Genomic DNA, 27,719 nt, shown 5'->3' with positions numbered 1-27,719 from the left:
AAACTGATAATTTAGACACTAAATACTTAATTTATCCTATATTTTATATATGTAATAGAAGTTGTCGTTCCTAGTTGCTGCCTCTGATAAACAGCGGTGCGGAGAGTAGAACAAATATGAATTATTATCTATTTTAACTTGAACCGAAACCATTGAAAATTGTCTATTTTCAATTAAATCATTCATCTTGTAAGTAGCCCCAACGTCAAAGTGTTATGTGATAAGAGTTGGAATTTTATGGGCAGATTGAATTGGTCTATTGCATGTCAAATTCAATCCATTTTTCTACTCCTTAATGATCTAACAAGAGCGGACCTGACCTCAACCATGATGACTAATATATGTTTTTTTTTAATTAATAATATAAAAAATAATTATGAAATTAAGAGGCTGACGGATTTAACCTAACTCCGCTTTGACTCAATTGGAAAGATTTCCTCCATCTCCCAACTTGATTTGCCTCGTGGTTGGGGCTGACGGATTTAACCTAACTCAGATTTGATTCAATTCGAAAGATTTGCCTCGTCTCCTCTATATAGGTTTGGATCCTGCATGTCTTCAGTGTTTTGACTCTCTTTCTGCATCCTTCTTTTTCATCTCTTTTGCTTCTTCTTCCATTTTTTCCGACCACACCCGGTCACCACTAGACAATCATTCCCCGGTTTTCTTTTTTCCGTGTCTTGACCGTGTTCTCATTGCTCTCTATATTGTCGTGTCCAGTGGTGTCCCGTACGTATCCGGGAGCGTCCGTGTCGGACACCGTTTTGACACAGTACCAGGGGTTCCCCCCCGGGTCCGTGCTTCACAGATCTCAAGTAAATGAGCAAATATACCTGATATAGCGCATACTTATTTTCAATTGGGCATTTTATGAGAAAAAAATAACTCATTATTTCTCAGTAAATTTAAAGATTTCCCTGTTACAACAATAATTTATTCGGAAAAAATAAATTTAAAATTTGTTTTTTTGTTGGTTGGTGTTGATTTGATTTCAGAATTCATTGAAGTTGTCGAAGACCGTTACAGTGTAGGAAGTAGGAAATGGCATCACCTCCAATTTTATCATTGGCTCTTCCATCGAATACTGGTAGAGTTCTCAGCATTCAATCTCACACGGTTCAGGTACTTCCTCTCCTCTGCGTTCTACACTTCCTTTAAATCTTTGTTTGGTTATGAAAGAGTTTAATGAAATATGATATTTTAAAATTGCTTTCGTTATGCAATTTTTTTCTTTTCATCTGTGTCCATATCTGTGCACTAAGAGAATTAGGTTTATATCTTAGATATGCGCGATAAGCGGAAGATGGTCTAACTTCGATCACGATCTTTCTGTGTTGGTGTAGTACTTCTTAATAGCTACCTAATAATTGTTTCATGTCATCTAGAACTGGATAGAAAAATATTGTTGTTTGCTCTTATGCCATGCATTGCTTTTCAAATGCACCTTTCTAACCAAAAGCAACGATGAATAGTTAGTTTTTCAAACCAAAAGCGCTTTTCAGCTAGGGTTAACAGGTGCTTTCAAAGTCTGAAATTTATAGTTTTGGCTTTTGTCATATATATATATATATATACACTTTTGAGCAAAGTTACCCACTTTTCTTTTTGACAAAAAATATCAAACAATTAAATTTTGAATTTAAAATTATTAAATTAAAATCATTACATTCTACTTATTATGTAATTTTAATTTTTAACTATATTAACATATTAAAAATATATGTCAAGATTAAAAAATTTATTATTTACTTAATTTAATGAAATGGTAACTCCAACATATATAATATATTATGCATGAAAAATAATATTAATGAATTTAAATATAGTTCAATTTAATATATTTTGAAACTTACAACATAATGTCTAAAATAAAAAAAAATTCTTTTCAAAAGCACTTTTTGACAACAATCTTAGACAATTAAATCTTGAACCAATTTTTTCGAAAGCAATGTCAAATTGGTCCTTATTATATTGGTACCTACTTGTACTCTGGGTTATTAACTTATTATTATCTATCTTTGAAAATATTTGGAAGAAATTCTTATTATCTCCAAGCAAGCAATTAAAGGAACCTTGGACATATACAATTTATGTATTTGTATGATTGATTTTACCTTCACCCGATTTCTACTTGGGAAAAGCATTTTGAATGTTATAGTTTTTCTGATAAGTTCTATTCCTATTGTAACCTAATTTCATATATATTTTTTTACGCCTTAGGGATATGTTGGTAACAAGTCAGCAGTTTTTCCTCTTCAACTATTAGGCTATGATGTGGATCCAATCAATTCGGTACAGTTTTCGAATCATACAGGCAAGCCGTTTATACTACTGCTCAAAAGTCTGCAAATCTGAGGCCTTATATTCAGTGTGATATCAGCTGTAAATCTGTATAACTTCAGGCTTGGTGTTCTGACTTCTGACAAAATTACATTATCTAGCATTGTTTAATCTATCTGAAAATTGTGCAGGGTACCCAACATTTAAGGGTCAAGTTCTAAATGGAAGAGAATTGTTGGATTTAATAGAAGGCCTTGAAGCTAATAATTTATTGTACTACACTCATTTACTAACAGGTATTTTATTTCTGGTTGCTCTTTGATGATGAAAACTGTTTCGTGGTATAAAATTCTATAGATTTTTATAATCTTTTGTCCTTCTATAAAAAAAAATTATTATACAATATCTAAATGTGAAGGAACATATAACAATATTTACAAAGAAGAGAAGTTCTCTGCTGAGTTAAATGGGCGGTTCTCTGGAATTGTATACCTTAGTTTAAAAAAGCGACGCTTAAGCGCGATTAAAGCGCTAAGCGACTCGAGCTAGGCCCCTGGCGCTTCAGCATAGCAAAAGCACTACGAATTCATTAAGCGGTAGTAATCGGCGTTTTTGCAGCGCTTTTAGCAAAGCGCTAATCGGCGCTTAATCGCGAGTTTAGAAGATACGATTCTGGGCTTTAGCAGATATGATTCTTGGGCTTGTTTAGGGTTTAGCGGGCTATTAGATTATCAGGCACCGATCCCATTCTTTTGCAAGATATTGATGAGAGCAATGAGTGGTTGATGGGAAGAATGGAAGATGATGATGAGGCGGTGTTTGTTGGTGAGGATTTGACATGGAGTGATGTTGCTAACGCTTCCGGTGCATATGAGCCTAGTTATCAAACTAGAGCATCAAAAGTAGTGAATGATGGAGCCGGACCATAGAGAAATGATAAAGGAAAATCTCTTGCTCATAATCCTATCTCTAGTAGATCATCTCGTAGATGCTTAGTTGATGAAGATGATATGGAAGAAGATATTGGAGTGTCTAGTGATGAAGGAGTTGTCCGAGTTGATGACAATGACAATGAAGATTTAGAGGATTTTTAGTTATAAGGAATTGAGGGTTTAGAAAAATACTTTTGCTCATCTCACTTTAGACTACTTTTGGTGAAGACCATCTTTTGAGATTAATATGCTCGTATAGTCGTATGGTTAATGGTATATAAGTATTTAAGTGTTTATAACTTATAAGTAAATTGAGAATTATATTTTGGTGTTTAAGTACTTATAAGTTTTGAATATATGCATTGACACTTTGATATTTAAGTATTTATTAGATAATTTATAAATATTCTATATTTTTTTTGTGAATTTCGGCCTTTCTGGCGCTTCGTGTGCATAAAGCGAGCGCTTTCGCTTAGCGCTTCGGCGTCTAGGACCCTAGGCACTTTAGGGCGTTTTAAAACCAAGTTGTATACTAACTATAGAGAAAGGAAGCAAAATTACACATCCTATGTTGTATATTTAGCAATTTGTGTCACAAAGAGGTATTCACTTGGATGTTTTTGTACTGAATTTCAGTTATTTTATTTATTCACATCTTAAATATAGCCTTCCCCCCCCCCCCCCAAATTTTTGGGCCATTAAACTTGACACAGGGGAGGGGACGGAGAAGAAAGGAGTTAGCATTTAAAGTAAAACTTTTAGAATAATAGTTTCTTAACAATGAATGCTTGATTAGTTAACTAATTTGAATGCATTGATAATACATCATTCCTTTAAGACATTAGGCTTGAAAATTTTAGGCACTCTATATTAAAAATCATCTCTCAGACATGTAAATGATATTCTTAATTGCTGGCATTAGAAATAGCTGTGCAACACCATTTATTTCTATTCACTTCCTATTTCTCTTTCTTTAATCATCTAGTGGATTTAGTCTTTGTTGCTGCTATTTGTCAAATTCATCACATTTTCTTACCAACAGGGTTTTCTGTTTCGATATTTATTGCTTCAATTTTCATGGTGCATTTGCAGGTTATATTGGCTCTGATTCTTTTTTAAACTCTGTGTTGGAGGTTGTAGACAAGCTTCGATTGATTAATCCAAATCTTACTTATGGCAAGTCTACTCTAATCTTTAAGCTTGCTTGTGTTTGGTCCTTCTTGAAATAAATTTAACTCGTGATTATAGAAGATGATTTGTTCAAATCATTATCGCTATAACTAATTAACGTTGCATTCTTCTTCTATTGCTTGCTTAATATGAAATTACAAATTTGAGACTTTCCAGAAATTACTAATATTGCAGAAACAATAAAATGAAAAGTTTGCATTGATGGATCTAGAAAACGCTTCCTCATCCTTTCATCAGTTAATCGTATGTGATGCTAAATGAAGATGTTTTTTTCCACTTGGATCATTTTCTTGTCTTCAATATGTTTGATGAACACTGCCCCTCCCCCCATATCCCTCACAACCAAAAACGAAAAAGAAAATCCCAGAAAAGGGAGGTCCTTTTTTCTAAGGCCTGTTGTTTCTTCTCTAGTGTGTGATCCAGTGATGGGTGATGAAGGAAAGCTTTATGTCCCTGAAGATCTGGTATCGGTATATCGTGAAAAGGTGAGCTATCAATTTTTATTTGAAAGCTTCCAATTGTTCCATTTCTATATCCTTGTTCATACTTGACTACACTTTTAAATTGGAATCTTAAATACCAATCAATTGTTTAATCATATTGGAAGATATATGCATAATTATCTTGATGCACAGTTAGCTGTTTAAATTACATAGTTGGTAACTTGTTATAATTAATAGTAGCATTTCTTATGGTTAGGTTGTCCCAGTGGCTTCAATGTTGACTCCTAACCAATTTGAAGCAGAACTGTTGACTAAATTGAGGTATTTTCAGACTATATAATAAAAAAACTTGCAGCTCATTTGTTTTGTTCTAAAATTCTGTTTGCTATAGACTGTGTGTTTCCTTTTAGTTTATTTTTTCTGGGGAACCTTTTGGGACTTGGATAGTTGCATGTAAAAGGAAAAACTGTTGGTATCTTATAAAATTGAAATAAAAGATTTCCAAAATCTGGATTCTCAACCCTTCTATCTTTAGAAGAGCCTGGTTTTTTAATGTTCTATTTGTTTATGAGCAACAGTATGATTTCGAGGAGGATTGCTTGGTTCATCTTCTCGTTGCATGGTGCAAAAGAAAAAAAAACTGATACCATTAGGGAGTGGGATGACTTTTACGACCTAGAGTTGGAGATTGTGAATCGCTGATTATGGTTCATTTGGGATGTCAACAGAAGATTTTCTGATAGCATCATTTACTAACTAGATCTTTCAAAGGAAATTTCATCTTTATAAACCATGAGATTAAGTGTCACGCTTTACAACAGGTGGTTCTTCGGTTTTCAGGTTTGGGTAAATTAATAGGAACTAGTTAAATACAAAACAAGCAGTTTCATGTCTGCTTGATTGTAACCTTCTGGTTTTAAATTGTGTCATTTTTGTTGCAGTTATTTTTATATACATCTTTTTTCCATTTTGATAACTGTCTAATTTAAAATCCACCAGATTCAAAGCTGACTCAGGATATTTATTTCATGTAACGCAAATGAATAGGTAGGAACATAAGCAATTTCATAGGCTCTTTAGTGATTATTGGGTTTTATTTACCATATTTTGGGTGGATATGCTTGAAAAATGAAAACACAAACGGTCTGCTAGGAGTGACGTTCTGGATATTGGCCAAAAGCAGAGCTTGTTTCTTCAAGCTTTTCAGAGATTGTACAACACATCTTTTCTTGGATCTAAGAGATGTCTTTTTGGTTTATTTTCATTTCAATTTGTATTCATTTTCTTTTCAGTCTCGTAAAGGTTGCATGAGCATATTCTCTTGGTTCTCACTCTGCATCAAGTGTTCCTCTATGTTGCCCCTCATATCCATTTTCCTTCAATGGCAATTTGTATCAGAATGACTTTACTATTTGAGATCTTTTTCTTGCAATATTTCGCGATAGTAAGCTACCTTTTACTGCATCTTTCTGTTGCAGTTTCTTAGAATATATTGTTGCTGCAGGATTGGTTCTGAAATAGATGGTCGGAAAGCGTGCAACATTCTTCATGCTGCTGGGCCTTTGAAGGTTTTTTTTTCTTTCCCTCTGTGCATTTTGTGCCTGTTCAAGGCTTAGAACTTTCTACATGAAAACCTATTTTCTGTTACATTGTTTGCTCTTGTCATTCTACACCTAGTGCAAGGCTGAGGATTTTTTTCTTCTTTTTTCTTTGTTTTAACCTTATAAAAAAGACATGATATTTTTTTGATAAGAAGGAAATGTAATATAAATTGGGCAGATTTTCCATGCCTTTCCCTTGATTCAAAATATTCTATCAACACTAACAGATTAAAAGCTAAAAACAAGTTGGGTTTTGATAGGATGTAACTCTGCTTTAAGCCACTTATCCTTAAGTTTGAAACTTTGAACTCAAAATAATAAAGAAATTTTGCCTACTCGTATGTGTGTAGACGTAGAGACACAAAAGATGATATTAGTCCATTGTTCTCGAATGGATTCTGTAAATTGTATTCTAAGAAGGTATAATGGGTTCTGTGGTTCATGTTATGGTTGTGGAAAATATACCTTTTTGGCCTCTTCCGGTCCATCGTTTTTTCCTGAGGTTAGAAGAAAACCTTGCATTTATATTCCAGCATGTGGAAAGCACTATATGGTTCTTGCCTCTGTTTAGATCTTGTACTTAGAAATTAGAACTTAGCTCTCATATATCCTTTTCAGCATTTCCTGTGAATGTTGATTGTCTCAGGTTGTGATTACTAGCATCAATATAGAAGGGAATCTTCTTCTCATTGGCAGTCATCTGAAAGATAAGGTGGGTCTGCTAAATGTTACACACTTGACTTTATATTTAAGCTGTTGGCCAGTTTAAAATTTGGTGCTTTTCTTTCTAATATAAGGTCCAAAAACACTATCTACATGAAATTTCTGCTACCTGTTCGTGTTATATTTTGTTATAGATGTTTTTTGCACTAAAATGACTGCATCTTGATCAGTGTTGTAAACTGGACCAGATTGGTGGTTGGAATGGGAACCGTTGGTTTGACCGATTTTATTGGTGACATATAGTCGTAAATAAAGTGAACCGCTGAAAAGCCAGGAATTGGAACAAAACAAAAAAAGGCGGTTCAACCAGTTATGCGTTTTTATTTACGATTTTTCTGTTCAACCAGTTGAACTGGGAACTGGTGATCTGACTGTTCCAACACTGGTCTGGTTCTTAAAACATTGATCTTGTTGTTTGAGTGTCCTTCCAATTGCGTTGAAGATTCAAAGGAGGGACCGAATGTCCTGTATTGTTTATGTAGGAAGAAAACTCTAAAACTAGAACGGTCTAAGTTTCTTATATTTTATTTTGAGGAAGCATACAATCCATTTAGCGATTAATAAGTATCTGGAAAATGTGCAATAAGAAAAAATATTTGCCTTTTCTATGCATTTTTTCATGGTTAAACTAGTACACTGTTTTTGTTGGCAATTTTTTTTTTTGATAGAATAGTGGCCTCATTAAAAACCCCCTTCTAACCCTCCATGTTATGTGAGTAACACGAAGGATTAAGGAAGAAGGCAATTTTATATTATTAACTGGTCAAGCTTGTTGACAAGCTTTTCTCTCTTTGTTGTGGTATTGATTTTGACAGAAACAAGCTCCTGAGCAGTTCAAGATTGTAATACCAAAAATTCCCGCTTATTTTACGGTATGCAAAATTTCCTCATGAAGTGCTTGTTGCAAATTGAAACATGGACCTTTTCATTTATGATAATTGGTTTTGAGGTTATCCTGTCTTGCTTTTTGCACACCGATCTTATGGTTGGTTGTGTTTATACCTTGGTATTGTTAGAAAACCTAGCTGTTACTGAGATTTGGACCTGTAGCTTGGCTTAGAACTAATGCATTGCTGACACTTTTTTAACTAACTGTCGTTATCCAGTTATGAATAAATAAGGAAGAACTGACATTTAGTTTTATACCCAATTTTGTTAAAAGTTACAAATGGCAACCAAATCGACATTCTCAGATGCAAGTAAAAGCATTCAATTAAATGAACTAATTGCTTGTTTCTTAAAGTATGTGCAATTCCAATGCGAACCAAAACATTTGTAGGGAGGTGCCACTAGTTCTCTTTATTGTATGCATGGGCACCAATGGACTTCAGCCTACACAAGGTTATTTCTTACCTGGCCGTCCTATTAATTGTAAACCTTTACCAAGAGGGAAAATTAAGAGGTTCTGGTTTAGCTCTTGGAATCACATCTTTGAGCTGTTTGAGGCCAACGTTGAGCTATTTGTTGAGTGCAGAAAGCATAACATATTTTCTTTTATGCTGTTTTGAATAAGTTGACATTCAACAGATTCAAGGAAGTGTGTCTACTCAAACTTTAGTTTGATTTTTGGGGTTGAAATGAAGTAAAGATTTTGGGTTTGTGACGATAGAGTAGTTTTCAGGATTAGTAACTGAAGCTACATTTGTTTAATGCAATTCAATCAAACTACGATATTACATTTTCCATTGAACTAACACAACTTGTTTGTTATTGAAGAGTCCTCATATATGGCCTCTGGCTTCCTAGGGGTATATGTTCTGTCTAATCAAACCATTAATGCAGTGGGAATTTTGTTGAGTATATTACTAGCTTTTGGCCCCTTGACTGTGAAAAGACTCTTCTGTTAAGTAAGGGCATTGACCAGTATTGTCAAGGGTGCTAGGTGCACTCTAGGTACTAGAATCCTTATACTGCCTAAGGTGCAGAGTGCATAAAAAGCGGTTTCTTGAGTGAAGGTGGGTTTTTTTTGTGTGTATGATTGGATATCTGTGTGTTTATTTGACACAGTAAAGATATATAATTCTGGTCATAAACTCTAAAGAATGATCTCGTTATTCTATAAAAAGATGCAGAATCATTTTCTTTTCTATTTTTGCCAATATGCATGATTTCCTTGTAGTCCCATGTCTTGTAGTTACTCTAAAGAATGATCTAGTTATTCTCAAGTTGAGCATAATAGATATTAAAGAGAACTTCAATCAGGCTTTCTTAAAAAAATCTGAAAAAATTATTTTCTTACAGAAAAAGCATGCCTAGGTACAGTATGGATGTGCTAAGATGCATATACCTTGACAAGTGACAACACTAGAATTGAGTGCCTGCATGTTTAGATGACTCTTTCATGAGTCTTGTTAATTATTTATAAAAGACGTTAATAATGGCCTAAATCAAGTTATAAAATAATACAGGTTTTAACATAGTGAAAAAGTTTTGTACTGTCACATAGAACATTCCCCTTGGCCAGACGTCCAACTCTAATATATGCTTAACATCATTCATGCTAATTTAGGGGATGTCAATGGAACGAAGTGGTAGTGTGGATTGCCATAAGCCCATAACCCCTACACTCTTTTATGGATGATGGAAATCCCATTCTCCAATGATACAAGGAATTGATTCTTGGAGGAAGCAAGGACTTAAAGGGGTAGTTTTCAAGGTGGACTTCAGTAGAGCTTATGATACAATAGAATGGCATATTATTCAAAGGCTTATGAGGGAGATGGGTTTTGGAGAGAGATGGTGTTCTTGGATATCACAGTGTATCTCCACAGCTTCTATCTCGGTATTAGTGAACGGGTCTCCTACTAAAGAGTTTTCTATTGCTAAAGGCTTGAGGCAAGGTTGTAGCCTTTCTCCTCTTCTGTTCAATTTAGTCGGGGAATTACTTCATAGGATGCTGTCTAAAGCAGTGGACTTGGGTCTGTTTCAAGGTTTCTCTTTTGGTAAAAATCAGAATCCCTTCTCTTTGTCCCACCTTCAGTTTGCAGATGACTTAATTATTTTCTGTAGAGCGTCTATTACACAGATTAAGAATGTTAGAAGAATTTTGAGGATTTTCGGCTTAATGACGGGGCTCCATTTAAATTTAGTTAAAAGCAAACTTTATGGAATTAATGTGGAAAGTGACATCCTTGAAGAATGGGCTACGAATATTGGCTGTGCTATTGGTTCTTTTCCAACGGAGTACTTAGGCCTTCCTTTAGGGGCAAGAATGAATTCGGAAAAGTTGTGGGATCCGGTTATTGCCAATTTTAATAAGAAATTGGCTGGTTGGAAAGTTACTTCTTTATCTTTGGCTGGTAGATTGGTGTTAATAAAGTCGGTATTATCATCATTACCTATTTTTTTCCTATCTATGTTTAAGATGCCTGCTACTATTTCTCAAAAGTTGAATTCATTGATGTCGGATTTTTTATGGGGGAGTAGGGAAGACAAGAAGAGAATGCATTGGGTGCGCTGGGATTATGTATGTAGGCCGTTGAGTGGAGGAGGATTGGGAGTGGCGGATTTGAAGGTTACTAATAGAGCTTTGTTGGGAAAGTGGGTTTGGAAGTTTGCCAATGATAAGAATTCGATGTGGAAGAAATTTTTATGTAGTAAACATAATGTAAGCTGTCATTCGATGGATATCAATAGAGTTTTTTCTTTAAAGGACTCTTGGATATGGAGGGGTATTGTGAACAGCTATTTAAAGGATGATGTCATTGGAAGCTGCCTTAGATCTCACGCTAAGCTTCAAATAGGTAATGGTAAGTCGATTTACTTTTGGAGTGATACGTGGAATGGGGATTTTCCTTTGAAACTCTTGTTTCCCAGAATATTTGCTCTTTCCTCAAATAAATTGGGTAAGGTAGCTGATTTTGGGAGTTTCGGCTCGTCTGGGTGGGTTTGGAACATTATGACCAGGAGAAACCTGTGTGATTGGGAAGTTGAGCAGTTGGTTGGGTTATTGGACAGTCTTAAAAACATCAATCTGGTTCAGTCTTTGGAGGATTCTTTGTTGTGGGTCGGTTCGGAAGATGGGCAGTTTTCTGTTAAAGCGTGTAGGAATTCCTTTTCTGTTTTTATTGATGAATCAGTTCAGTGGGAGAAAGTTGTTTGGCTGGGGTTAGTTCCACCAAGAGTGGAGACTTTTCTTTGGCAGTTGTCTCATCAAAAGGTTGCTGTGAGAGTGGAGTTGCTGAGAAGGGGGATCGATGTAGGGGGGATCATTCTCTGCCCGTTGTGTAATCAAGGGGCAGAATCAGTTCAACATTTGTTTGTCTCTTGTCCTGTTTCTTGGGAATTATGGATGAAAATTATAGGGTACTGGGATATTCAGCTTGCTATTCCACAAGACCCCCCTAAACTGCTCAGTTCATGGGCTGTTTTGAGGCCAAAATCAGTTATTTGGAAGTTCATTCCAGGGGCAGTTTTTTGGTCCATTTGGAAGTTAAGGAACGAGATCATTTTCGACAAGGGAAAGTTAGACAGAATTTCTTTATCTTTTACTGTTCGTTTCAGACTAGCTAAGTGGTTTGTTGCAAAGTTTCCTCGGTATTCAACTCAAGTTGATTTTTTAATTGGTGACCCCTCTGTGGCAGACAACTTTCCAGACTTCAAGGTTTTGAACAGCATTGGGTCTTGCTGGATTCCTCCTCCTATGGATTATTTTAAAATGAATGTTGATGGAGCGGTGAGTAGTTTGGGGATGGTGGCTGGTATTGGGGGTATTCTTAGGAACTGGAATCGGGTGATTCTGACTTCTTTTTCGATAAATGTTGGTCCTAATACTCCCATCCTAGCAGAATTAAAGGCTATCAAGAAAGGCATTGACATCTTTGTTTCATCTGTTTGGGCTTCGAAGGGTAGGCTTATTGTTGAAAGTGATTCAAAGACAGCAGTGGAATGGATTAAATATCAAAATTCTGTCCCTTTGTACCTATCTATTTTTGTGAAGGAGATAGTGTCTGCTGTTTCTCGAAATCAGATCGTTATCAGGTGGATCCCTAGGTGTTGTAACTGTGAGGCGGATAAGCTGGCTAAGGAGGGTATTGGCTGAGTGTTTCTAGTCTTTGGTATTTTAGTTGGAGTGTGTTTTCTATGTGGTGAGGTATTGTAGGAGTGTTTCTTGTCTTAAGTATTTTTGTAGGAGTGTGTTTTCTTCTGTATGTTATTTTTGTAAGTGTTTCATTTTTAATAAATTGATGTTCTCTTTTCCTCCTTTTTCTAGAGGGTTCTTGCCTTACGGCAATGGACTACTTAGAAGGAGGTTTTAAATGAGACATCCTATTCCTATCAAAAAAAAAATGATACAGATTATATCTATAACCACTCAACATTTCTTTTTTGATTAATTATTTTTAATATAAAGACTAAAAATATTTATGATTTATTTATGAACATAATTCTGTGTAAATAAGTTTTTGGTATATATAATATACATATATATATATGTTATGGTACTAAAATATAATGTGAGATTTAAAGTATTTTAAGGTGTAAAATGATTATTTGCTTATATATTATGTAATATATTTTTAATATAAAATATCAGAACCATTGTAGATATCTGCTTATCATATGTTCAGTTGATATGTTACATTATTGGTGGAACTTGAATTCTACATGGAATATGTTTGGAACCTTCCGATAATATTTTAATATTTGCATAGTACAAACTAAGGGTTCACTGACCCTATGAATGCAATTAATCCTACTGGAAGGTTTGATCGTACACTTTAGAGAATTACTTGAAAAGAAAAAAATATACATTTAGTTGTTTTCCCTCTCTTTCAGATAATCAAGTTCAATAAAAGTGCTTTCTTGTTCCTATCTTTATTTGCAACTATAGTAGGACATTGATGTTGTGTTCTTTTTTATTGTTTGTACTCAATTCTTTGTATACTGACTATGCAGCATTGCAAATTATATTGATGAATATACATTTGTTTGTAGGGAACAGGAGATCTAATGACTGCACTTCTGCTTGGGTGGAGTAATGTAATTTTCTTTTTTATATTCCTGCCTTAACCGCTATATAAAGGTTCAATTTCTTAGATATACTTTTTGTTCTCCTCAGAAGTTTCCCGACAACCTTGATAAGGCAGCGGAGCTTGCAGTATCGAGTTTGCAGGTATTTGTGGTTTTAAGCTTAAAATTGTTTTTCTTGCGTCTATAATCTGACTAACTAATGCACTTCTAATGTGATGAAAAGCTTTTCTTGTATATGCATGTTTAAGTAGCAGTAATCAATCATAGCATTTCGAGCTTGCGTACACTTTCATAAGCATTTCTAGTAATGAATAGTCATAGGAATCTTAATTATCCTATTCAAACTCTAATGTGCAAATAGTAATTTATGATACAGCTCTCAATCTGCTTCATTATTAGGAGCGATAATGTTCTGGCTTTGTTTTAGAAAAAGAATTACGAAAGTGTGATATTTTGGATTTTAGAAATTGAATTGAATACCATTGGTATCTGAACTGACCCATGCAAACTTTCATTGGTTTAGCTGGTTTAGTTTATCTTTTTTTTAATGGATGTCTTTGTTATATAATATTTTTCATTAGAAATCAAATATTTAACTTTTGTAGTATAAAAATTAAAAATACAATTTGGTTTGAGTAATTACGGTTTTTGACTTATTGATAGAAAGCCAGAACAAATACATTCAATTATTATCCAATCAAAAATCAAATAGAATTTAATAAGAACTGAACCGATACCAAATTGAACATTGTGGCATGAATTGCTTTCCGGTTTTCCTTGTTTCTTTGCTCAGTGCTTGTCATTCCTATTGTAATCTTGGATCTGTGGTGGATTAGACTACACTGTTGATCTAGGCTGAGTTATCACGAAACCATGTACCCAAAAGGATGCAAAAAGACTTCTCATTCACTTCAAACTTCATGTGAATAAGTTGTTGTAATTTTATTAATGAATTCTAAATTTTAGAACAGCTTTTACAGTACATAAAAATATATTAAACCTCAAAGGCTTTAGAATTTTGGTCTTGTATTAATTGGATTTACATTAATCAAGTATGGGTTAGTCTTTAATTGTTCTTACCGATTTTACTTGAACATGGCCTATTAATTGATGTTATAGACCATCAATAACACCCGAAACAGTTGCACTTGGTGAATTGCTTATTCGATGGTGATAAAATGTATATAGTTACCCCTCTTGGAATGCTTATTCGAATTGTGCTCCCATGCTCGAGTATCTTAGGCCAATTTGTGGAAACCATAGGCATTCATGAGTAAGGATATAAGCCGTACACTTGTTCTTGCAAGTCACTTGGGTTTGGCTTGAAAATCTAAAATTCAACTTGGTCATTGTCAAGTTCATCTTGAGCTGGAGCTCAAGTAAACATAAGCTGTTGAATGAATCAAATTCGAATATTTTGATGCATGTATCTAGTAGCTTGTGAGCTTCATGTTTAATATATTTAGTTATTCTTTTAGCTAATCTCGACTCAATAAGAATTTGAGTTTAAAGTCATCTATGTGACTAACATAATTTTCAGTGGGTAAACGACTTAGTCTAAGCTAATCGTGACAGCTCGAGCAATTTGATTTTGGGCTTGAGTTTTAAAAGTGAAACTTCATCGAGCTTGAATTTCAAGTTTAGCTCGAGTCTCTCATAGTTTGAGCTTGAATTGACTCGATTTCGGCTGTATAAATGATGGGAAAACTACCATTTATCTTGTACGGTTCTATCTGGTATGTTTAGCCAACAAACATTTGCAGTTTGAGTTTATTTTCAAAACCATATTTCATTCATGTTTAAACTTTCCTGTAGGCACTTTTGCAGAGGACATTGAATGACTACACAAGTGCCGGATTTGATTCAGAATCGAGCAGCTTAGAGATTCGGTTGATTCAAAGTCAGGATGACATCCGCGAACCGAAATTGACATTCAAAGCTCATAAATACACCTGAAAGCCAATACACGATGAGTGATGCGTATTGAACGATGAGTGATGCGTATTGAACTACAATAATCCTCTTGTTTTTTTCGTAAAAGGTATAATGCTATTCAAAGTTGATAGCAGTGTGTAGGAATAAAGAGATACTAAAAAGTGGATGGAAGAAATACTCTTGAACATTCTTGTTTCAAAAGCTGTTGAGATAGATATTTCTAAGAAGCTGGATTCATGAATCTCTTCCATTCGATTCAGTGTTTTTTGATACCACTCATTTTCCATTTAAAAATGTCACAAACACTTGTTTTTACGATTCGATCTTTTGATCGGCTCCATCTAATTGTGGCTTTTGTGTGCTGATAGATGTTCAAAAGATTTGGTAGTAATTCTGCTGTGCGGTAGTCTAACCAAAGGTTAATTTGAGGTAAATTTTAACTTATTATTCTATCTAAACTAAAATATTATGCAATTGTTAATTATTTTGGTTACAATTGAGAATGTTATATTGCAGTCAGTTATTATAAAATATTATGTTTACTCTAAAATATTACACAACTGATGATAATTTTGTTTATAATCGAGAATGTTTTGACGGTAAATTTTGAGTTATAATTAGAATAATTATGTAATTTACATGATTTATTATAATATTTTCAATTTTAATCTAAAATATTATCTAATCTATTTTAAAAAGTTACGTTTGGATGATTTTTCTGTTATAATCGATTTATACATTTTTAAAATTTTATATTAATTGATCATGATTTAAAGTAGATTCATCCATAAATTTCATACGGTCCTCAATAATTAAGGTACTTATTATTTATTGAGTTTTTAGGTTTGAACATCTTGTATATTGGAGTTATAAATGTTCATGATAAAATGAAACGTTGTGGTCAAAAAATATTTTTAAAAAAAGAATATGAAATAAAGTGAATATTAATATGAAAGATTCCTTGGGAAGATGATGAAATCTAATCCAAAATGTTGGTTGGGAAAACAGTTATTTGACTGTTTGTCGTTGGTTAGTTCAATATATTTTTGGGAAGCAAAGACTTTATGTATTTGCCTCTGTAATTGTCACGGAATGAATTGGAAAATTTTTGAAATTTTTGTAGTGGAATGGTCCACATATATTCTCAAAAATCTCTTCGAACATTTTAATTCTTATTTGGATAAACTTCGTCAAATACCACTCATCTTTAAGTTCGGACTCGAAAATGCCATTGAAGTTTTAATTTTATCAATTTTAGCAAGGACATTTATGTTTCACTGCAATTTTGCCGCTCAGGCTCGAAAAATGCCACTGATGTTTTAATTTTATCAATTTTAGCACGGACATTTATGTTTTCCTGTAATTTTGTCACTCCGTCGTTAATCTGTTAAAGGGATGATGACATGATATCTTTGTTCCGTGACGGCGATGACATGACATCTTTATTCCATGACGGCGATGACATGACTCCTTCATCAAAACGGCGTCGTTTTGCCACAACCTTTTTGATGCTCAAAACGACGTTTTGTTGATGAAAAAAATATTTTTTATGGGATTCAAATCGTAGACCTTTAGAATCTAAAACTAATTACCCAACCACCAAGCTAATTTAAAAACTTAGTATGATCTTAACAAACTATTGTTTTACTATGGAAATTGGAACCAATTTAACATCTTACTTCCTTGAAAATCGAAACCGTTGATGTGCAAACTGTAAATGTAACAGTCTCTAGGGTTCATCGGTTCCGGGGTGTCGTTGCTCTGCTTGAACTTCGCAAAGTCACCCGAAATCGCTCCTGTATTGCTGACAGCAGCCCTGAGCTTGAGTTCTTTCAGCCAAGCTGGTTTTCTTCTCAACATGCAAGTAAGTCACTTTTTGTCCACACCAATAGATTTAACAGAAAGAATGGATTCGCCGTCAAACTAAGTGCTGCTGCTTATTTCACCAGGACATTGCACCTCAATATGCAGGATTTCTCCACGGTATGTTAAAGCCAATGATTGTATTCGTATTTGTAGTAACAACGATGACATTGTTCTTAATTGGAATCTGGGAAACAGGCATATCAAATTCAGCTGGGACACTGGCCGCCATTATCAGCACCATCGGAACCGGCTATTTCGTACAGTGGTTAGGATCTTTTCAGGCATTCCTCTCGCTCACAGCTTTCTGCATTGCAGGAATTCAATTTCCCTGTGGGTTGAACAGTTTAAGATCAAATACTAGTGTGTTTGTGCAGCAATGGTTCTTGGTTTGAATGCAAAGAACCGGATAGGACCGACGGTTCGCGTTGAGTATCTAATCGAAATTCAGGAGATTAAACCTTGACCACTGTCGCTGTCACTGAGATCACTTCGTTCCGTCCTGATTCAGTGGCAAAATGGTAAACATAATTCGGGGTCTCTACCAAAACTAAGTTCTTAATTTTAGATTCTAAAGGTAGTTCGAATCCCATGAAAAATATTTTTTTCATTAACAAAACGACGTCGTTTTGAGCTTTTTGAACATAAAAAATGTCATGCCAAAACGACGCCATTTTGATGAGGGAGCCATATCATCGCTCTCACGGAACAAAGATGCTATGTCATCGTCCCGTTAACGGATTAATGGCGGAGTGGCAAAATTACATTGAAATATAAATGTCCATGCTAAAATTGACAAAATTAAAACGTCAGTGATATTTTCGAACCCTAGCTTAAAGATGAGTAGTATTTAACGTAGTTTACCCTTCTTATTTCGGTAGATATAAATTGCATATTATTTCATTATATTTTATATTTTTCAAAGCAAAAGTAATATCATATAATTTTTTATTCCATAAACTAATAGTCTTTTCAAATATTTTATAAGTAAGACTGTTATGTTGTCATGTATCTTTCTTTTTTATTATTATTATTATTAATTTAGGTTAATTATAAGTGATAATATTTATTTGTAAAGAATCTTAACTATTTGACAATAAATATTCAATTACTTTAAGCTTGTTGATGTTCATACCAAATGCCTCTAGAGACAACAATTATCTCTTTAATCACCGAGTTCACTTAATTCGTGCAATGTATTTTTAATTTTTATTAAAAATAATAAAATAAAGATATGATAATATAATACGCGTGCTTGTAGATTATTTTCTTTACATTAAGTGAACTAAAATTTTAGTAATGACAACTAATAAATTTTTAAAGGGGACGAAAATAGATTTTTAATAAAAAATTTATAATTTAAAAAAAATATATGATAAGTTCAAATTTTTAAAAGAATAATTGCCTCCACTGATCCGGTCCATAATGAGTATTTCATATAATGATTGTAATTTTGTTTATTATCAATTGAATACTGGTTGAGTTTTTTAAGATTATGTTTTAAATGTGTTCAATAAATTTTACATGAGATAAGAAGTTGTCTATATGTATATATATATATATATATATATATACACCAAAAAATGTATATATATAATTTATTAATTAATTAATTCGAATCAAATAGTATAACAATTTATTATAAAATCATCTTCTAAGTAAATAGTTTCATTTATATCATAGGATAGAAACTATAAAATATTTATTTTTAAAAGACATATTTATTCTACTAAATCAAATAATAGTATTAAAATATAAACAAAAATAGTAAGGATTTAATTAGGAGTGTTCAAAATTGAGTATCCACATTTTCATTACACAAAGTATTGGGTATTAGAAATTTTAAGATATCAAAATGTCGGCCTGTGTTCTGGTCGGTTAAACCTGAGTACCCGCAAATTGGGTACACATAAAACTTGAGAACCCATATTTTCGGGTCACGAGTACTCGATCCATATTTTGTATTATTTAAATTATATTAGTTTTTAAAAAAAAATTACATAAAAAATTTAAAATTTAAATGTCTATAATACATAATCCACATACAAAATTTAAAAATTCAAATTAAATAATTAAAAGATAAAACTTATTAAAAAATAAAATCAAATAAATACAATTAAATATAACATATTTTAAAGTTAAAAAATAATTTGACAAATAATTTAAATTGGTAGGGTGAAATAATTAAAGAAATTAATTATTAAGAATGTTATGTTATGGTAAAATAATTTAAGAAATTTAGAATTAGAATGATAGGGTGAAATAATTTAATTAGGAATAAAAAGTTTAATATAAAATAAAAATATATAAGAAATTGGGTATGTGAGCAGCAGATATCCGATGAAAATATCCGCCCCACCTAAAACCCCAAGAAAAATAACTGATCAAGTACCCGACTCACAAAATCAAATATTTTTATTATAAATATCCGATATTTTTAACTAGATCGATTGATCAAATTATTCGAGTTGGGTATATTTTTCAACATCCCTAAATTTAAACACATTCAAATGGCTCTAATCCCGGCGGCTAAAATAATGTAGTATTAATAAATCAAATATTATAAAATATTGAAAACTTTATTTTATTATTTGGGTAAACTACACCAAATGCCAATAAAATTTAGAATTTATATTGATTTTATCACTAAACTTTAAAATATTTAAACACGAACCAAGCAACCTGGGTTGAGGTCCCAGATTTGAGCACCACATATACTACGTGTATGAGTGTTTATTGTCAAATGATTAAAAATCTTTGAACATATATTATCTTGTATTAACTTTAGATTTATAAAAAAAAAAACTTCAATTCTAGATTTCGACTTCAATGAAAATTTGAATGGACTTCAATTTTTTCGGATCAATAACAAATCTATGAATATTTTCTTTTAATTAATTCATATTTTATCATAATAATTCAATTTCAACATTAAATTAATTCAACTTAAGAATCAAATTATTAAAATTAATAGTATAACATATTGACTGTGACTGTTTGTTTCGAATAATCAGCAAGAAAACAATGGAAACCAGAAGCTGATATTTGAATGACTGGTAGATGTCGTAAAGCTTCCGATAAACCAACCGGTCCAAACATGGAACCGAGTCACTCACCGAGTTGCAAACTGCCATGCATGCCGAGCACCGAATTAGATGAAACAACCGAATCAGGGTTTAAGCCGAAGAAAGATATTTCCAAAAGAAATGGAAGCATGCAGTAAAACCTCTTATTACTTCTTGATAATCTGTGTTCTCAAAACATCATTTTAATCGAGGTTCATATCACTTTTGGTAATTAGCTTTGATATTGATGTGTAATTTGGTACTCAACTTTTGTTTTTGTACAATTAGGTACCTATTTTTTTTATTAGGCCTCTCGTTTTTTTTTTATAATTACGCTCAATTTTGATTGATTCATAATTATAATTTTATCGTCGTTTAGTTAAAGGGATAATAAGTGTTACAAATTCAAAAGTTAAGTACTAAAAATTCTTAGTACGAACCCATGGAGTGAAAAAGAAAATGTTAGTTATCTATTTGCTCCCAAAAAAAAATAAAGGTTAAGTATTAATTTACACTATTAAAAAAATAGATACCTATTTGTATCATTAGAAAAATAAGTAGCTTATAAATATGATATCCAACATGCCAAGATGTAAATGTTCATAATTTTTTGTGAGGAGAAAGTGGTAGGGATGGCAAACGGGTGGAGCGGGCATTGATACTCTTCTCCCCGTTCTCATACCTATCTAATATTTTTGTATCTACCACCTACTTACTATTCATGACGGGTAAAATTTTTAAATTCACACCCGCCCACACGGATATATTCTCAAATTCATCTCCACACCTACTACGCAATTGTATACTCACCACCCATCTTGTATCCATCTGTAACCACCCATACCTACCAATTTGATATAGATGAAATGTCGGTCTTCAATTCTAAAAATGTTTATACCTAACATTTGGTTAAATTACAAAATTTATAATATCCAAAATTTATATGGTGAGTAATTAGTGAGCGAGTAAATATGGGGTGGGTGGATACTATAGAGGGCGAGTAAGGTCTCAAAGCCATCACCTACCTACTACTCACAGTGGGTATGACTTTTTATATCCACACCGACCTACTACCTACTAAACTTATAACTATTTTCACCTCATTTGAAATGGGTATTGTACGAAATCCACGGAATTGTACCTCTATTCCATCCTAAAGTGGGCAATGAGATAATTGAGGAATAAAAGTTAAATAAAAGGTTCAAATTGGAAGAGCGAATGCACACATATGACAAAATAAAATAAAAAAGGAGTGCCAGAGAAAGGAAAAAGTGTGAGACCATTGAAAGAAATATCGATTTGTTAGATTTGATGATGAATCTTTTCAAAGAAAAAGAGAATGATGGAAGCATCGAAGTTCAAATTCAAGACAATAGACATGAAAGATGAATGAAGCTCATTTAAATCTTAGTTATGATTATGCTGGTATTGTTTACCTCATACATCATGTTGTGTTTTATTAAATTTTTAGAAGTAGACGAAAATTAACAATGGCCTCACTCCCTCTTCTCTTTTAAATTTTCTAAAACCGTGTTTGTACATCACTATGTAATTGTATGAATATCATAATAATTACACGAGAATTCAGCTATATGTAATGGGAAGCTTTGTGGGTAGGTATGAAAGAGTCGTAAACTTAAAAGTAAACAGCTTCACGTACGTACGTAGCCTGAAAATCAAACACCTTATCCATATACATTATACCGTAACAAGAACTAGTTGTCGCTTGAGCCACCTAAATTCTTAAAACCACCAGTCCAAGTCAACCCTAAATGCTCTCCTATATCAATCACCCCACCCCCAATGTGTTTTCCGATTGCCTTCTCCATTTTCTCCCACTTTCTTAGGAGTGTTTGGTTGCACAGAAAATGAAGACTACTTTTCCTTTTGACTTTTGAAATCGATGAGAAAACCCTGCTGTGACAAACAAGGCACCAACAAGGGAGCCTGGTCCAAGCAAGAAGATCAAAAGCTCATTGATTATGTACGTACTCATGGTGAAGGCTGCTGGCGTTCCATCTCCGAAGCAGCAGGTTCTTTTATTCGCCTCTATATATCAAGTTAAAAAAATGAGTTATTGATTTTTTTAAACTAGCTTTTCATCCATGAAAATCACCAGGTTTGCACCGTAGCGGCAAAAGTTGCAGGCTGAGATGGATAAATTACTTGAGACAGATATCAAATGAGGAAACTTTTCTCAAGACGAAGAGGAGTTGATTATCAAACTCCATGCTCTCCTTGGTAACCGGTATTATTCATATCCGATACACATGTATTTCGAGTGGATTATGTTCTCCTACTTAAATTAATGGACATATAAAATTATGAGTATTCATGTGTCTGACTAGGGTTATTGGCCGTTGGGTGGTCATTGATAGCAGGAAGATTGCCAGGAAGAACGGACAATGAGGTGAAGAACTACTGGAATTCCCATATAAAGAGAAAACCGATAAAAATGGGGATCGATCCCAATAACCATAAGTTGAACCAATATCCAAAACGTCCTCAACCTCAGCATGTTGTTCCTCCCATGAATGAGGCATTTAAGCTTAGAATGTCTTCAACGGACAATGATGGTGTCTCGGATGCTGCAAGTTGTATCAAAGACGAAACACCTGCCGCCGGTGTATCGAACTTGGATCTGGAACTTACAATCGCAGTTCCTTCGAGTCCTATAAAGAATATTGAAGAAAACAGCTCCCACCCTTCTTCTTTTTAGATGAGGAAAAACCCTACAAGGATGTGGACTAGTAAAAGACTAGACACCAAGTCCTTTGAAAAATGATGATTAAATTGTATATTAGCAAAGAACCATATACTATTCATCTCATTAAAACTAAAAGTATTTAAAGATAACCATCTGTATCTGTATTGTAAAAAAAAGGATAATCATCCGACAGTTAAAAAATCAAGTATAAACATTTTTTTTTCAAACTATAAATATATATATAGCAGAAAATAGCCTATGTAAACCCTTTCATGGATGTTGGAAGTGCTGGAATAATATCTATTGAAAATGGAGTTTGAGCTTTCCTACAAATAATGGAGCATTTGGTTTCATTGAACTCATCACGAAAGAGATTAGGTCTGAGGAGTAAGTCATTCTAATTTCACATGCAATTTTAACCACTCCTCTACAATATAAACTTTTTTTATTATAAAAAATTCAATTTTTTATTAGTCTTGAACAAGTACAAGGTAACATCTGTTCAAAAATAACTCTTAACCTTGTGACATTGAACGCTCACCCCTGACACCTATGATGCTTGAACCGGAGTCCACAAGGAATAACAACAATTCCTTAACTACGGAGTCCACTTAATTCGTTCCATCACCAAACAACTTGAGTATTGCATTTAGAACCCTTATCGAGTGTAAGTGTGTGTGTGACCGGCAGCATAACTTGTAATCATTGTCATCATACGATCAACAATTACGTTTTCTTTCTGGTAAACATGTTGTACTCACATATTTCACAATTTTTACAACGTTATTTTCTCCGCATATAAAATTTCTAAATAATTTTGTGCTAAGATAGTACTTCTAAAGACATGTACTTGCACAAAAGCACTTGCATAACCTAATTTTTTTTACAGGTCCAAGTTAATATTACTTTTAGGTTTATTAGATGACGTTTAGTTCAGTAGCTTGAAATTGAATGTGAAATTGCAACTACCTGGTACTCCCAACACCTAACCTCTTTCACGTTCAGGTTATTTGATATTTATGGAACAATCTTCGTTATGAAGCTCATATGAACATATATATTATTCATTTAATTAAATTTAAAAGGTAACTGCAAACAATGTTCCTGTGCCCTTTCCCTGGTGTATATTAAAGCCTGATACGATAGATTTAAATTAAAAAAACCTTGCAGGACATGAATAACAATTGCTACAACTGGAGTTCACTGGTTTATGCACCATGGTTTACAAGAATTACGCACCACTGGGTCTTTGAGAGCAAGAAAATCGATCGGAACACCACACGCGGAGGTCCATCTTGATCTGACGAGAAGCACTAGAGAACTGACTCGGAACTAGAAGAAACCCTAATGACTCTGGGCTATCAACCCGTTTCGGACTGCTCTTTGTGAAGGATTGTAATATAAGAGTACTTACATCAGCCTGATCTTTCACAATTAGTTCATAGAAGAAACCTCTCTCTGTTGAGGGTCCAATCCGGCTCAAAGTGACTACATTCCCCAAAGTCTCAACCTTGTTGTGGAGAATGAATAAAGAACCGTCCATCTCCTCCCGAAGAATAAGTGACTTTTCAGAAACTCCTACGGTGATGGGTGATGAACGATCATAAAGGAAACGTTCTGCGGAATACCTGTGTACATTACCAAAGTGAACACTTAAATCCTCTGAAGAACCCTCAAAGCAGCACCCGGAAAGTGGACATGAACATGAACATGGAGCAAAAGGACATGCCTTTTCATGTTTCTGCTTCAAGCTATAACTGAATGCTTCTTTGCACCCATACTTCAAGTTTTGGCAGGACACTTTGACGGATTCCAAAACCTTCTCAATCGCCCTGCAGCGACTATAGCCAATCGGAGTCGAACAGGATGGGCATCTATTCCTCATTTTGATACAACAAGTAGAGCAAGCTATATGCCCATTCTCACACTGAGTTGCCAATCAAACACATGCAAATTTAACAGGATGCATTTAGTGTATGAACAAATGAATAATAAAATTGCAAAAATGTCAAAATTTATTCGATATTTCAGTCAAACAAAATCCTTTCATCGGAAAAGGCCAAATCCATCCACCAAAAGACCCACAAGTCCAAAAGGAAAAAAAATACTACAAAATTCACATGAGAAACCATGAAAGATTGACCCTTCAAGAGTTCGTTCCAAGAAGCTAAGAATTAAACATTATATAACCCGTGGTTTTTCTCTATTCCCACAAATTCTGGTCTGAATAGGTCTAAATAAATCATGGTGGTATGTTAAAGTGGTTTTAAAGTCATTATGTCCAAGTATGAACAACAGTTTAAAACTCACAAACAGCTTCCCTGTCTACATTTACTAAGACTTGGGTGTCAGTGTCGAATACAGGTATGTGTCTAACATAGGCATGTTCAATCTTTTCTTAGTTTTCCCATGTATATGGAGAGCACTCGGAGGGCCCAATCCCCATATCCATATCAAAAAATATGGGTGCTAAAAGAAAAAAATGAATTGGGAACAACATAGCTCCCGATCATCTTAAGAGGTTAGAATCTCAAAAGGCTCATCCTTCCCCTGTCGACTGCATGTCCAAATATTGACAACAGTCCTAAAAATTACTCTTGTGGGACCCGGAATGTCTTAATTATATGATTAAAGAGAGATAGGAATGATCTATTCTTCGAATATTACTTATACCTGACTATTTGTAATAACTTGAAAATCCTGAAACTAGAAATGCAACTAAGATCTCGCCAATAGAGAAAGGTTACCGGCTTTACTAAACCTCAATATATTGCACTAATTGTTCATTTTTCTTTAAGTTCCCATGCAACATATATTCAACATGAGCATAGGGATATGACCCTCCGAAGACCCTTCAAGTACACAGAAAACTAGCAATGCATTTCGAAATAGCAATTTAGATTTAACTCAGACCAACAATTTTAGTTATTTCCCCTTACAAATTCATATAGGAAATGTGAAACATGAGAATTCCACATCATTGTCATGATCCATCAACTTATGAATCATCCTCTTTCATTGAAGCTAACAAACACTTTATTCACCATCCAAAATCCAAATAGTTCCTTTTAGCAGTCCATTAAATAAGAGCAAACACGACTTCTATCCTAGTATTCATTTATTTAAGAAGATTTGCTAAATGAAAGAACCTCGTCTTCATCCAGAAAGTATAAAATCAGCAATACCAACTAATAGACCGAAGTCCAAAGCTAAGCAAGTTCTCTATAATCATATGCCCCAAATCAATATTCAAAGTTTTGCATGAATAACTAGTGTTGATGGATTCATTTCATATGGATTTAAAGAAAAGAGAAATTGAAAAGAGAAACACAAACTGTAAATGAAGAAAATAAGAAACATAATCTGATAACATCGATGAATTTGAAAAGCTTACCCTAACAGGTAAAACCAATTTGCCAAAATCAAGAAATTAAACAAATTTTAGAAGTATTTCACCAATAAAAAAAACTCATGTGCATATTAAAGGGAAAACACTGAAATATGACTCCAAAACCCCAATCCTTTCGCCATAAAACAAAGAAATTAAACGAAATTTTGAACTTTTTCACCAAAGAAAAGAAAACCCATATCCGAAATCACTCAAGAGCCAATAATTAAAACACCAACCTGAAAAACAGGGATACTCAAGGCCTCGTAACAGATGAAACAATCAAGAACTTCAGGGTCAGTTAGCGTAACTGAAATAGATCCATCTCGAGCAGTCTGAGGACTCATTGGTCCTTTATCAGCTCCACTTTCCTCCAATTCTTCTTCTCTTTCAGATTCTTCTGCTCCTTCGGATGCTTCTTCTTCTCCTTCAGATGCTTCCTCGCCTTCCGATTCTTCGTCTTCTTCGGATCCTTCTTGACCTAAGCCTTCGATATCAAGAACACGCTCCGCCCTCTGACGCTTAGGGACTCGGTTGCTTGGCCCTTCTCCGTCTTCTTCGATCCCCACAGAGAACTTTGTCATTCTCTTCTCTCTTTCTCCTACACTTTTTTATTTCACCTTTATTACACTTTTCCTTTTTCTTTTTCACTTTAAAACATTACGGGTAAACTAAGAAACAATCACTAAACTATTACGATTTTTTATGTTAGTCCTAAACTATTTTTTAGTAAAAGCATAAGAACAAAATTACTCCCTAAATAGTTGTTTTTTCTCTCTTCTTTCGACAGTTGGCCTATCGTTCTTGAGGAACCCTAGGTAGTTCTGAGTGGTTTTTGGTTGTTTTTGTGCGTTGGGTTTTAATTCACTCATAGGGCAGTCGATTATCTAACTGGATGTGTCTTTTATGGTTGAGCTTTTCTCTGGTACGGAGGAGCAGACTCTAGAGTTTTTCCCTTCAAAATTGAGTGAAGGAACTTTAACTGTTAATCCTCCTCGAGGTGTGTTCGAAGAGGGGGTCTCTGAATGGAGACACTCGTTGGTTAGGCAGTTTATTTGCTCGACTCCAAACTTTAGTGCAATATAGAAGATTGTGGAGATGATGTAGGGAAAATCTTATATGGTGTAGGTAAGCCTTATTGGTTCCAATCTCTATGCATTTTCTTTTGGTAACGCTACTTTAAGGGATTGGGCTCTTGAAAATTGGCGTTAACACAAACAACATAAGCCTCTTATTTTGAGGAAATGGGAGCCACATCTGTCTCGATTGGACTTTGATTTGGCATAGATGCCTGTTTAGGTTCAATTGTTTGGATTTCCTCTCGAATTATATTCTAGGAAGAGTCTTAGCTATATAGCTAGTGCTTTAGGCATGCCTTTGTATATGGACTCTATAACTGTTGCTAAAGAGCGTTTAGAGTTTACTAAGGTATGCATTGAAGTGAGGGCTGGGGTTTTTCTACCCAGATCAATTTCTATGAAGATGCATGATGGTTATGTGACTTTGATTAGGGTAGTTGTGTCGAGGTTTCGTTCATGTTGTCCTACATGTAAAATCTTTGGTCATTTGGGTAAATCTTGCCCTAAAAAGGATAAGGGGCACAAAGATATGTGAAATA

General features: G+C 34.0%; 3 protein-coding genes and 1 long non-coding RNA gene across 7 annotated transcripts; 3 read left to right on the top strand and 1 right to left on the bottom strand.

The window, feature by feature from the left end:
* The first annotated feature begins 432 nt into the window (after window positions 1–432).
* Window positions 433–15,281, top strand: LOC120212099 (pyridoxal kinase-like). Of its 4 annotated transcripts, XM_039210516.1 has the most exons (14): window positions 433–539; window positions 721–815; window positions 1,008–1,122; window positions 2,221–2,314; window positions 2,472–2,576; window positions 4,305–4,388; window positions 4,815–4,888; window positions 5,103–5,167; window positions 6,351–6,414; window positions 7,094–7,159; window positions 7,986–8,042; window positions 13,108–13,152; window positions 13,232–13,285; window positions 14,959–15,280. In XM_039210516.1, exons 3-14 carry the CDS (start codon window positions 1,042–1,044, stop codon window positions 15,097–15,099), a joined length of 930 nt encoding a protein of 309 aa, XP_039066447.1. In that variant the 5' UTR covers window positions 433–539; window positions 721–815; window positions 1,008–1,041; the 3' UTR covers window positions 15,100–15,280. The 4 variants fall into 4 exon arrangements, with proteins under 4 accessions (XP_039066447.1, XP_039066449.1, XP_039066446.1 ...); XM_039210518.1 differs by lacking the exon at window positions 433–539 and having other exon boundaries at window positions 573–815; window positions 13,235–13,285; window positions 14,959–15,281; XM_039210515.1 differs by lacking the exon at window positions 433–539 and having other exon boundaries at window positions 579–815.
* A 1,520-nt stretch (window positions 15,282–16,801) lies between these two features.
* Window positions 16,802–17,194, top strand: LOC120212084. The gene is made up of 3 exons (XR_005524657.1): window positions 16,802–16,942; window positions 17,028–17,061; window positions 17,140–17,194. It is a non-coding gene; the product is annotated as an uncharacterized LOC120212084 (long non-coding RNA).
* A 4,715-nt stretch (window positions 17,195–21,909) lies between these two features.
* On the top strand, window positions 21,910–22,740 carry LOC120212096 (transcription repressor MYB6-like). The gene is made up of 3 exons (XM_039210514.1): window positions 21,910–22,039; window positions 22,126–22,254; window positions 22,355–22,740. The coding sequence occupies exons 2-3, from the start codon at window positions 22,236–22,238 to the stop codon at window positions 22,723–22,725; spliced, it is 390 nt and encodes a 129-aa protein (XP_039066445.1). The 5' UTR covers window positions 21,910–22,039; window positions 22,126–22,235; the 3' UTR covers window positions 22,726–22,740.
* Window positions 22,741–23,803: 1,063 nt separating this feature from the next.
* On the bottom strand, window positions 23,804–26,715 carry LOC120212095 (E3 ubiquitin-protein ligase SINA-like 10). The gene is made up of 2 exons (XM_039210513.1): window positions 26,341–26,715; window positions 23,804–24,640 (listed from the first exon to the last, which is right to left on the bottom strand). Exons 1-2 carry the CDS (start codon window positions 26,683–26,685, stop codon window positions 23,945–23,947), a joined length of 1,041 nt encoding a protein of 346 aa, XP_039066444.1. The 5' UTR covers window positions 26,686–26,715; the 3' UTR covers window positions 23,804–23,944.
* Between the last annotated feature and the right edge of the window lie 1,004 nt (window positions 26,716–27,719).

The sequence above is a fragment of the Hibiscus syriacus genome, unplaced genomic scaffold (assembly GCF_006381635.1).
Source record: "Hibiscus syriacus cultivar Baekdansim isolate YM2019G1 unplaced genomic scaffold, ASM638163v2 tig00109992_pilon, whole genome shotgun sequence".
NCBI classification, from domain to species: domain Eukaryota; kingdom Viridiplantae; phylum Streptophyta; class Magnoliopsida; order Malvales; family Malvaceae; genus Hibiscus; species Hibiscus syriacus.
Note: the sequence above shows the minus strand (reverse complement) of the source record. Positions and strands in the feature narration are given on the sequence as shown.

Bases quoted from the DNA above. Each gene is read 5' to 3' on its own strand.
- LOC120212099 (XM_039210516.1), top strand. From the start codon at position 1,042: ATGGCATCACCTCCAATTTTATCATTGGCTCTTCCATCGAATACTGGT. The intron at 6,415-7,093 runs GTTTTTTTTTCT...TGATTGTCTCAG, and splicing joins ATGCTGCTGGGCCTTTGAAG to GTTGTGATTACTAGCATCAA. The intron at 13,153-13,231 runs GTAATTTTCTTT...TGTTCTCCTCAG, and splicing joins TTCTGCTTGGGTGGAGTAAT to AAGTTTCCCGACAACCTTGA.
- LOC120212095 (XM_039210513.1), bottom strand. From the start codon at position 26,685: ATGACAAAGTTCTCTGTGGGGATCGAAGAAGACGGAGAAGGGCCAAGC. The intron at 24,641-26,340 runs GTTGGTGTTTTA...TTGGCAACTCAG, and splicing joins TGAGTATCCCTGTTTTTCAG to TGTGAGAATGGGCATATAGC.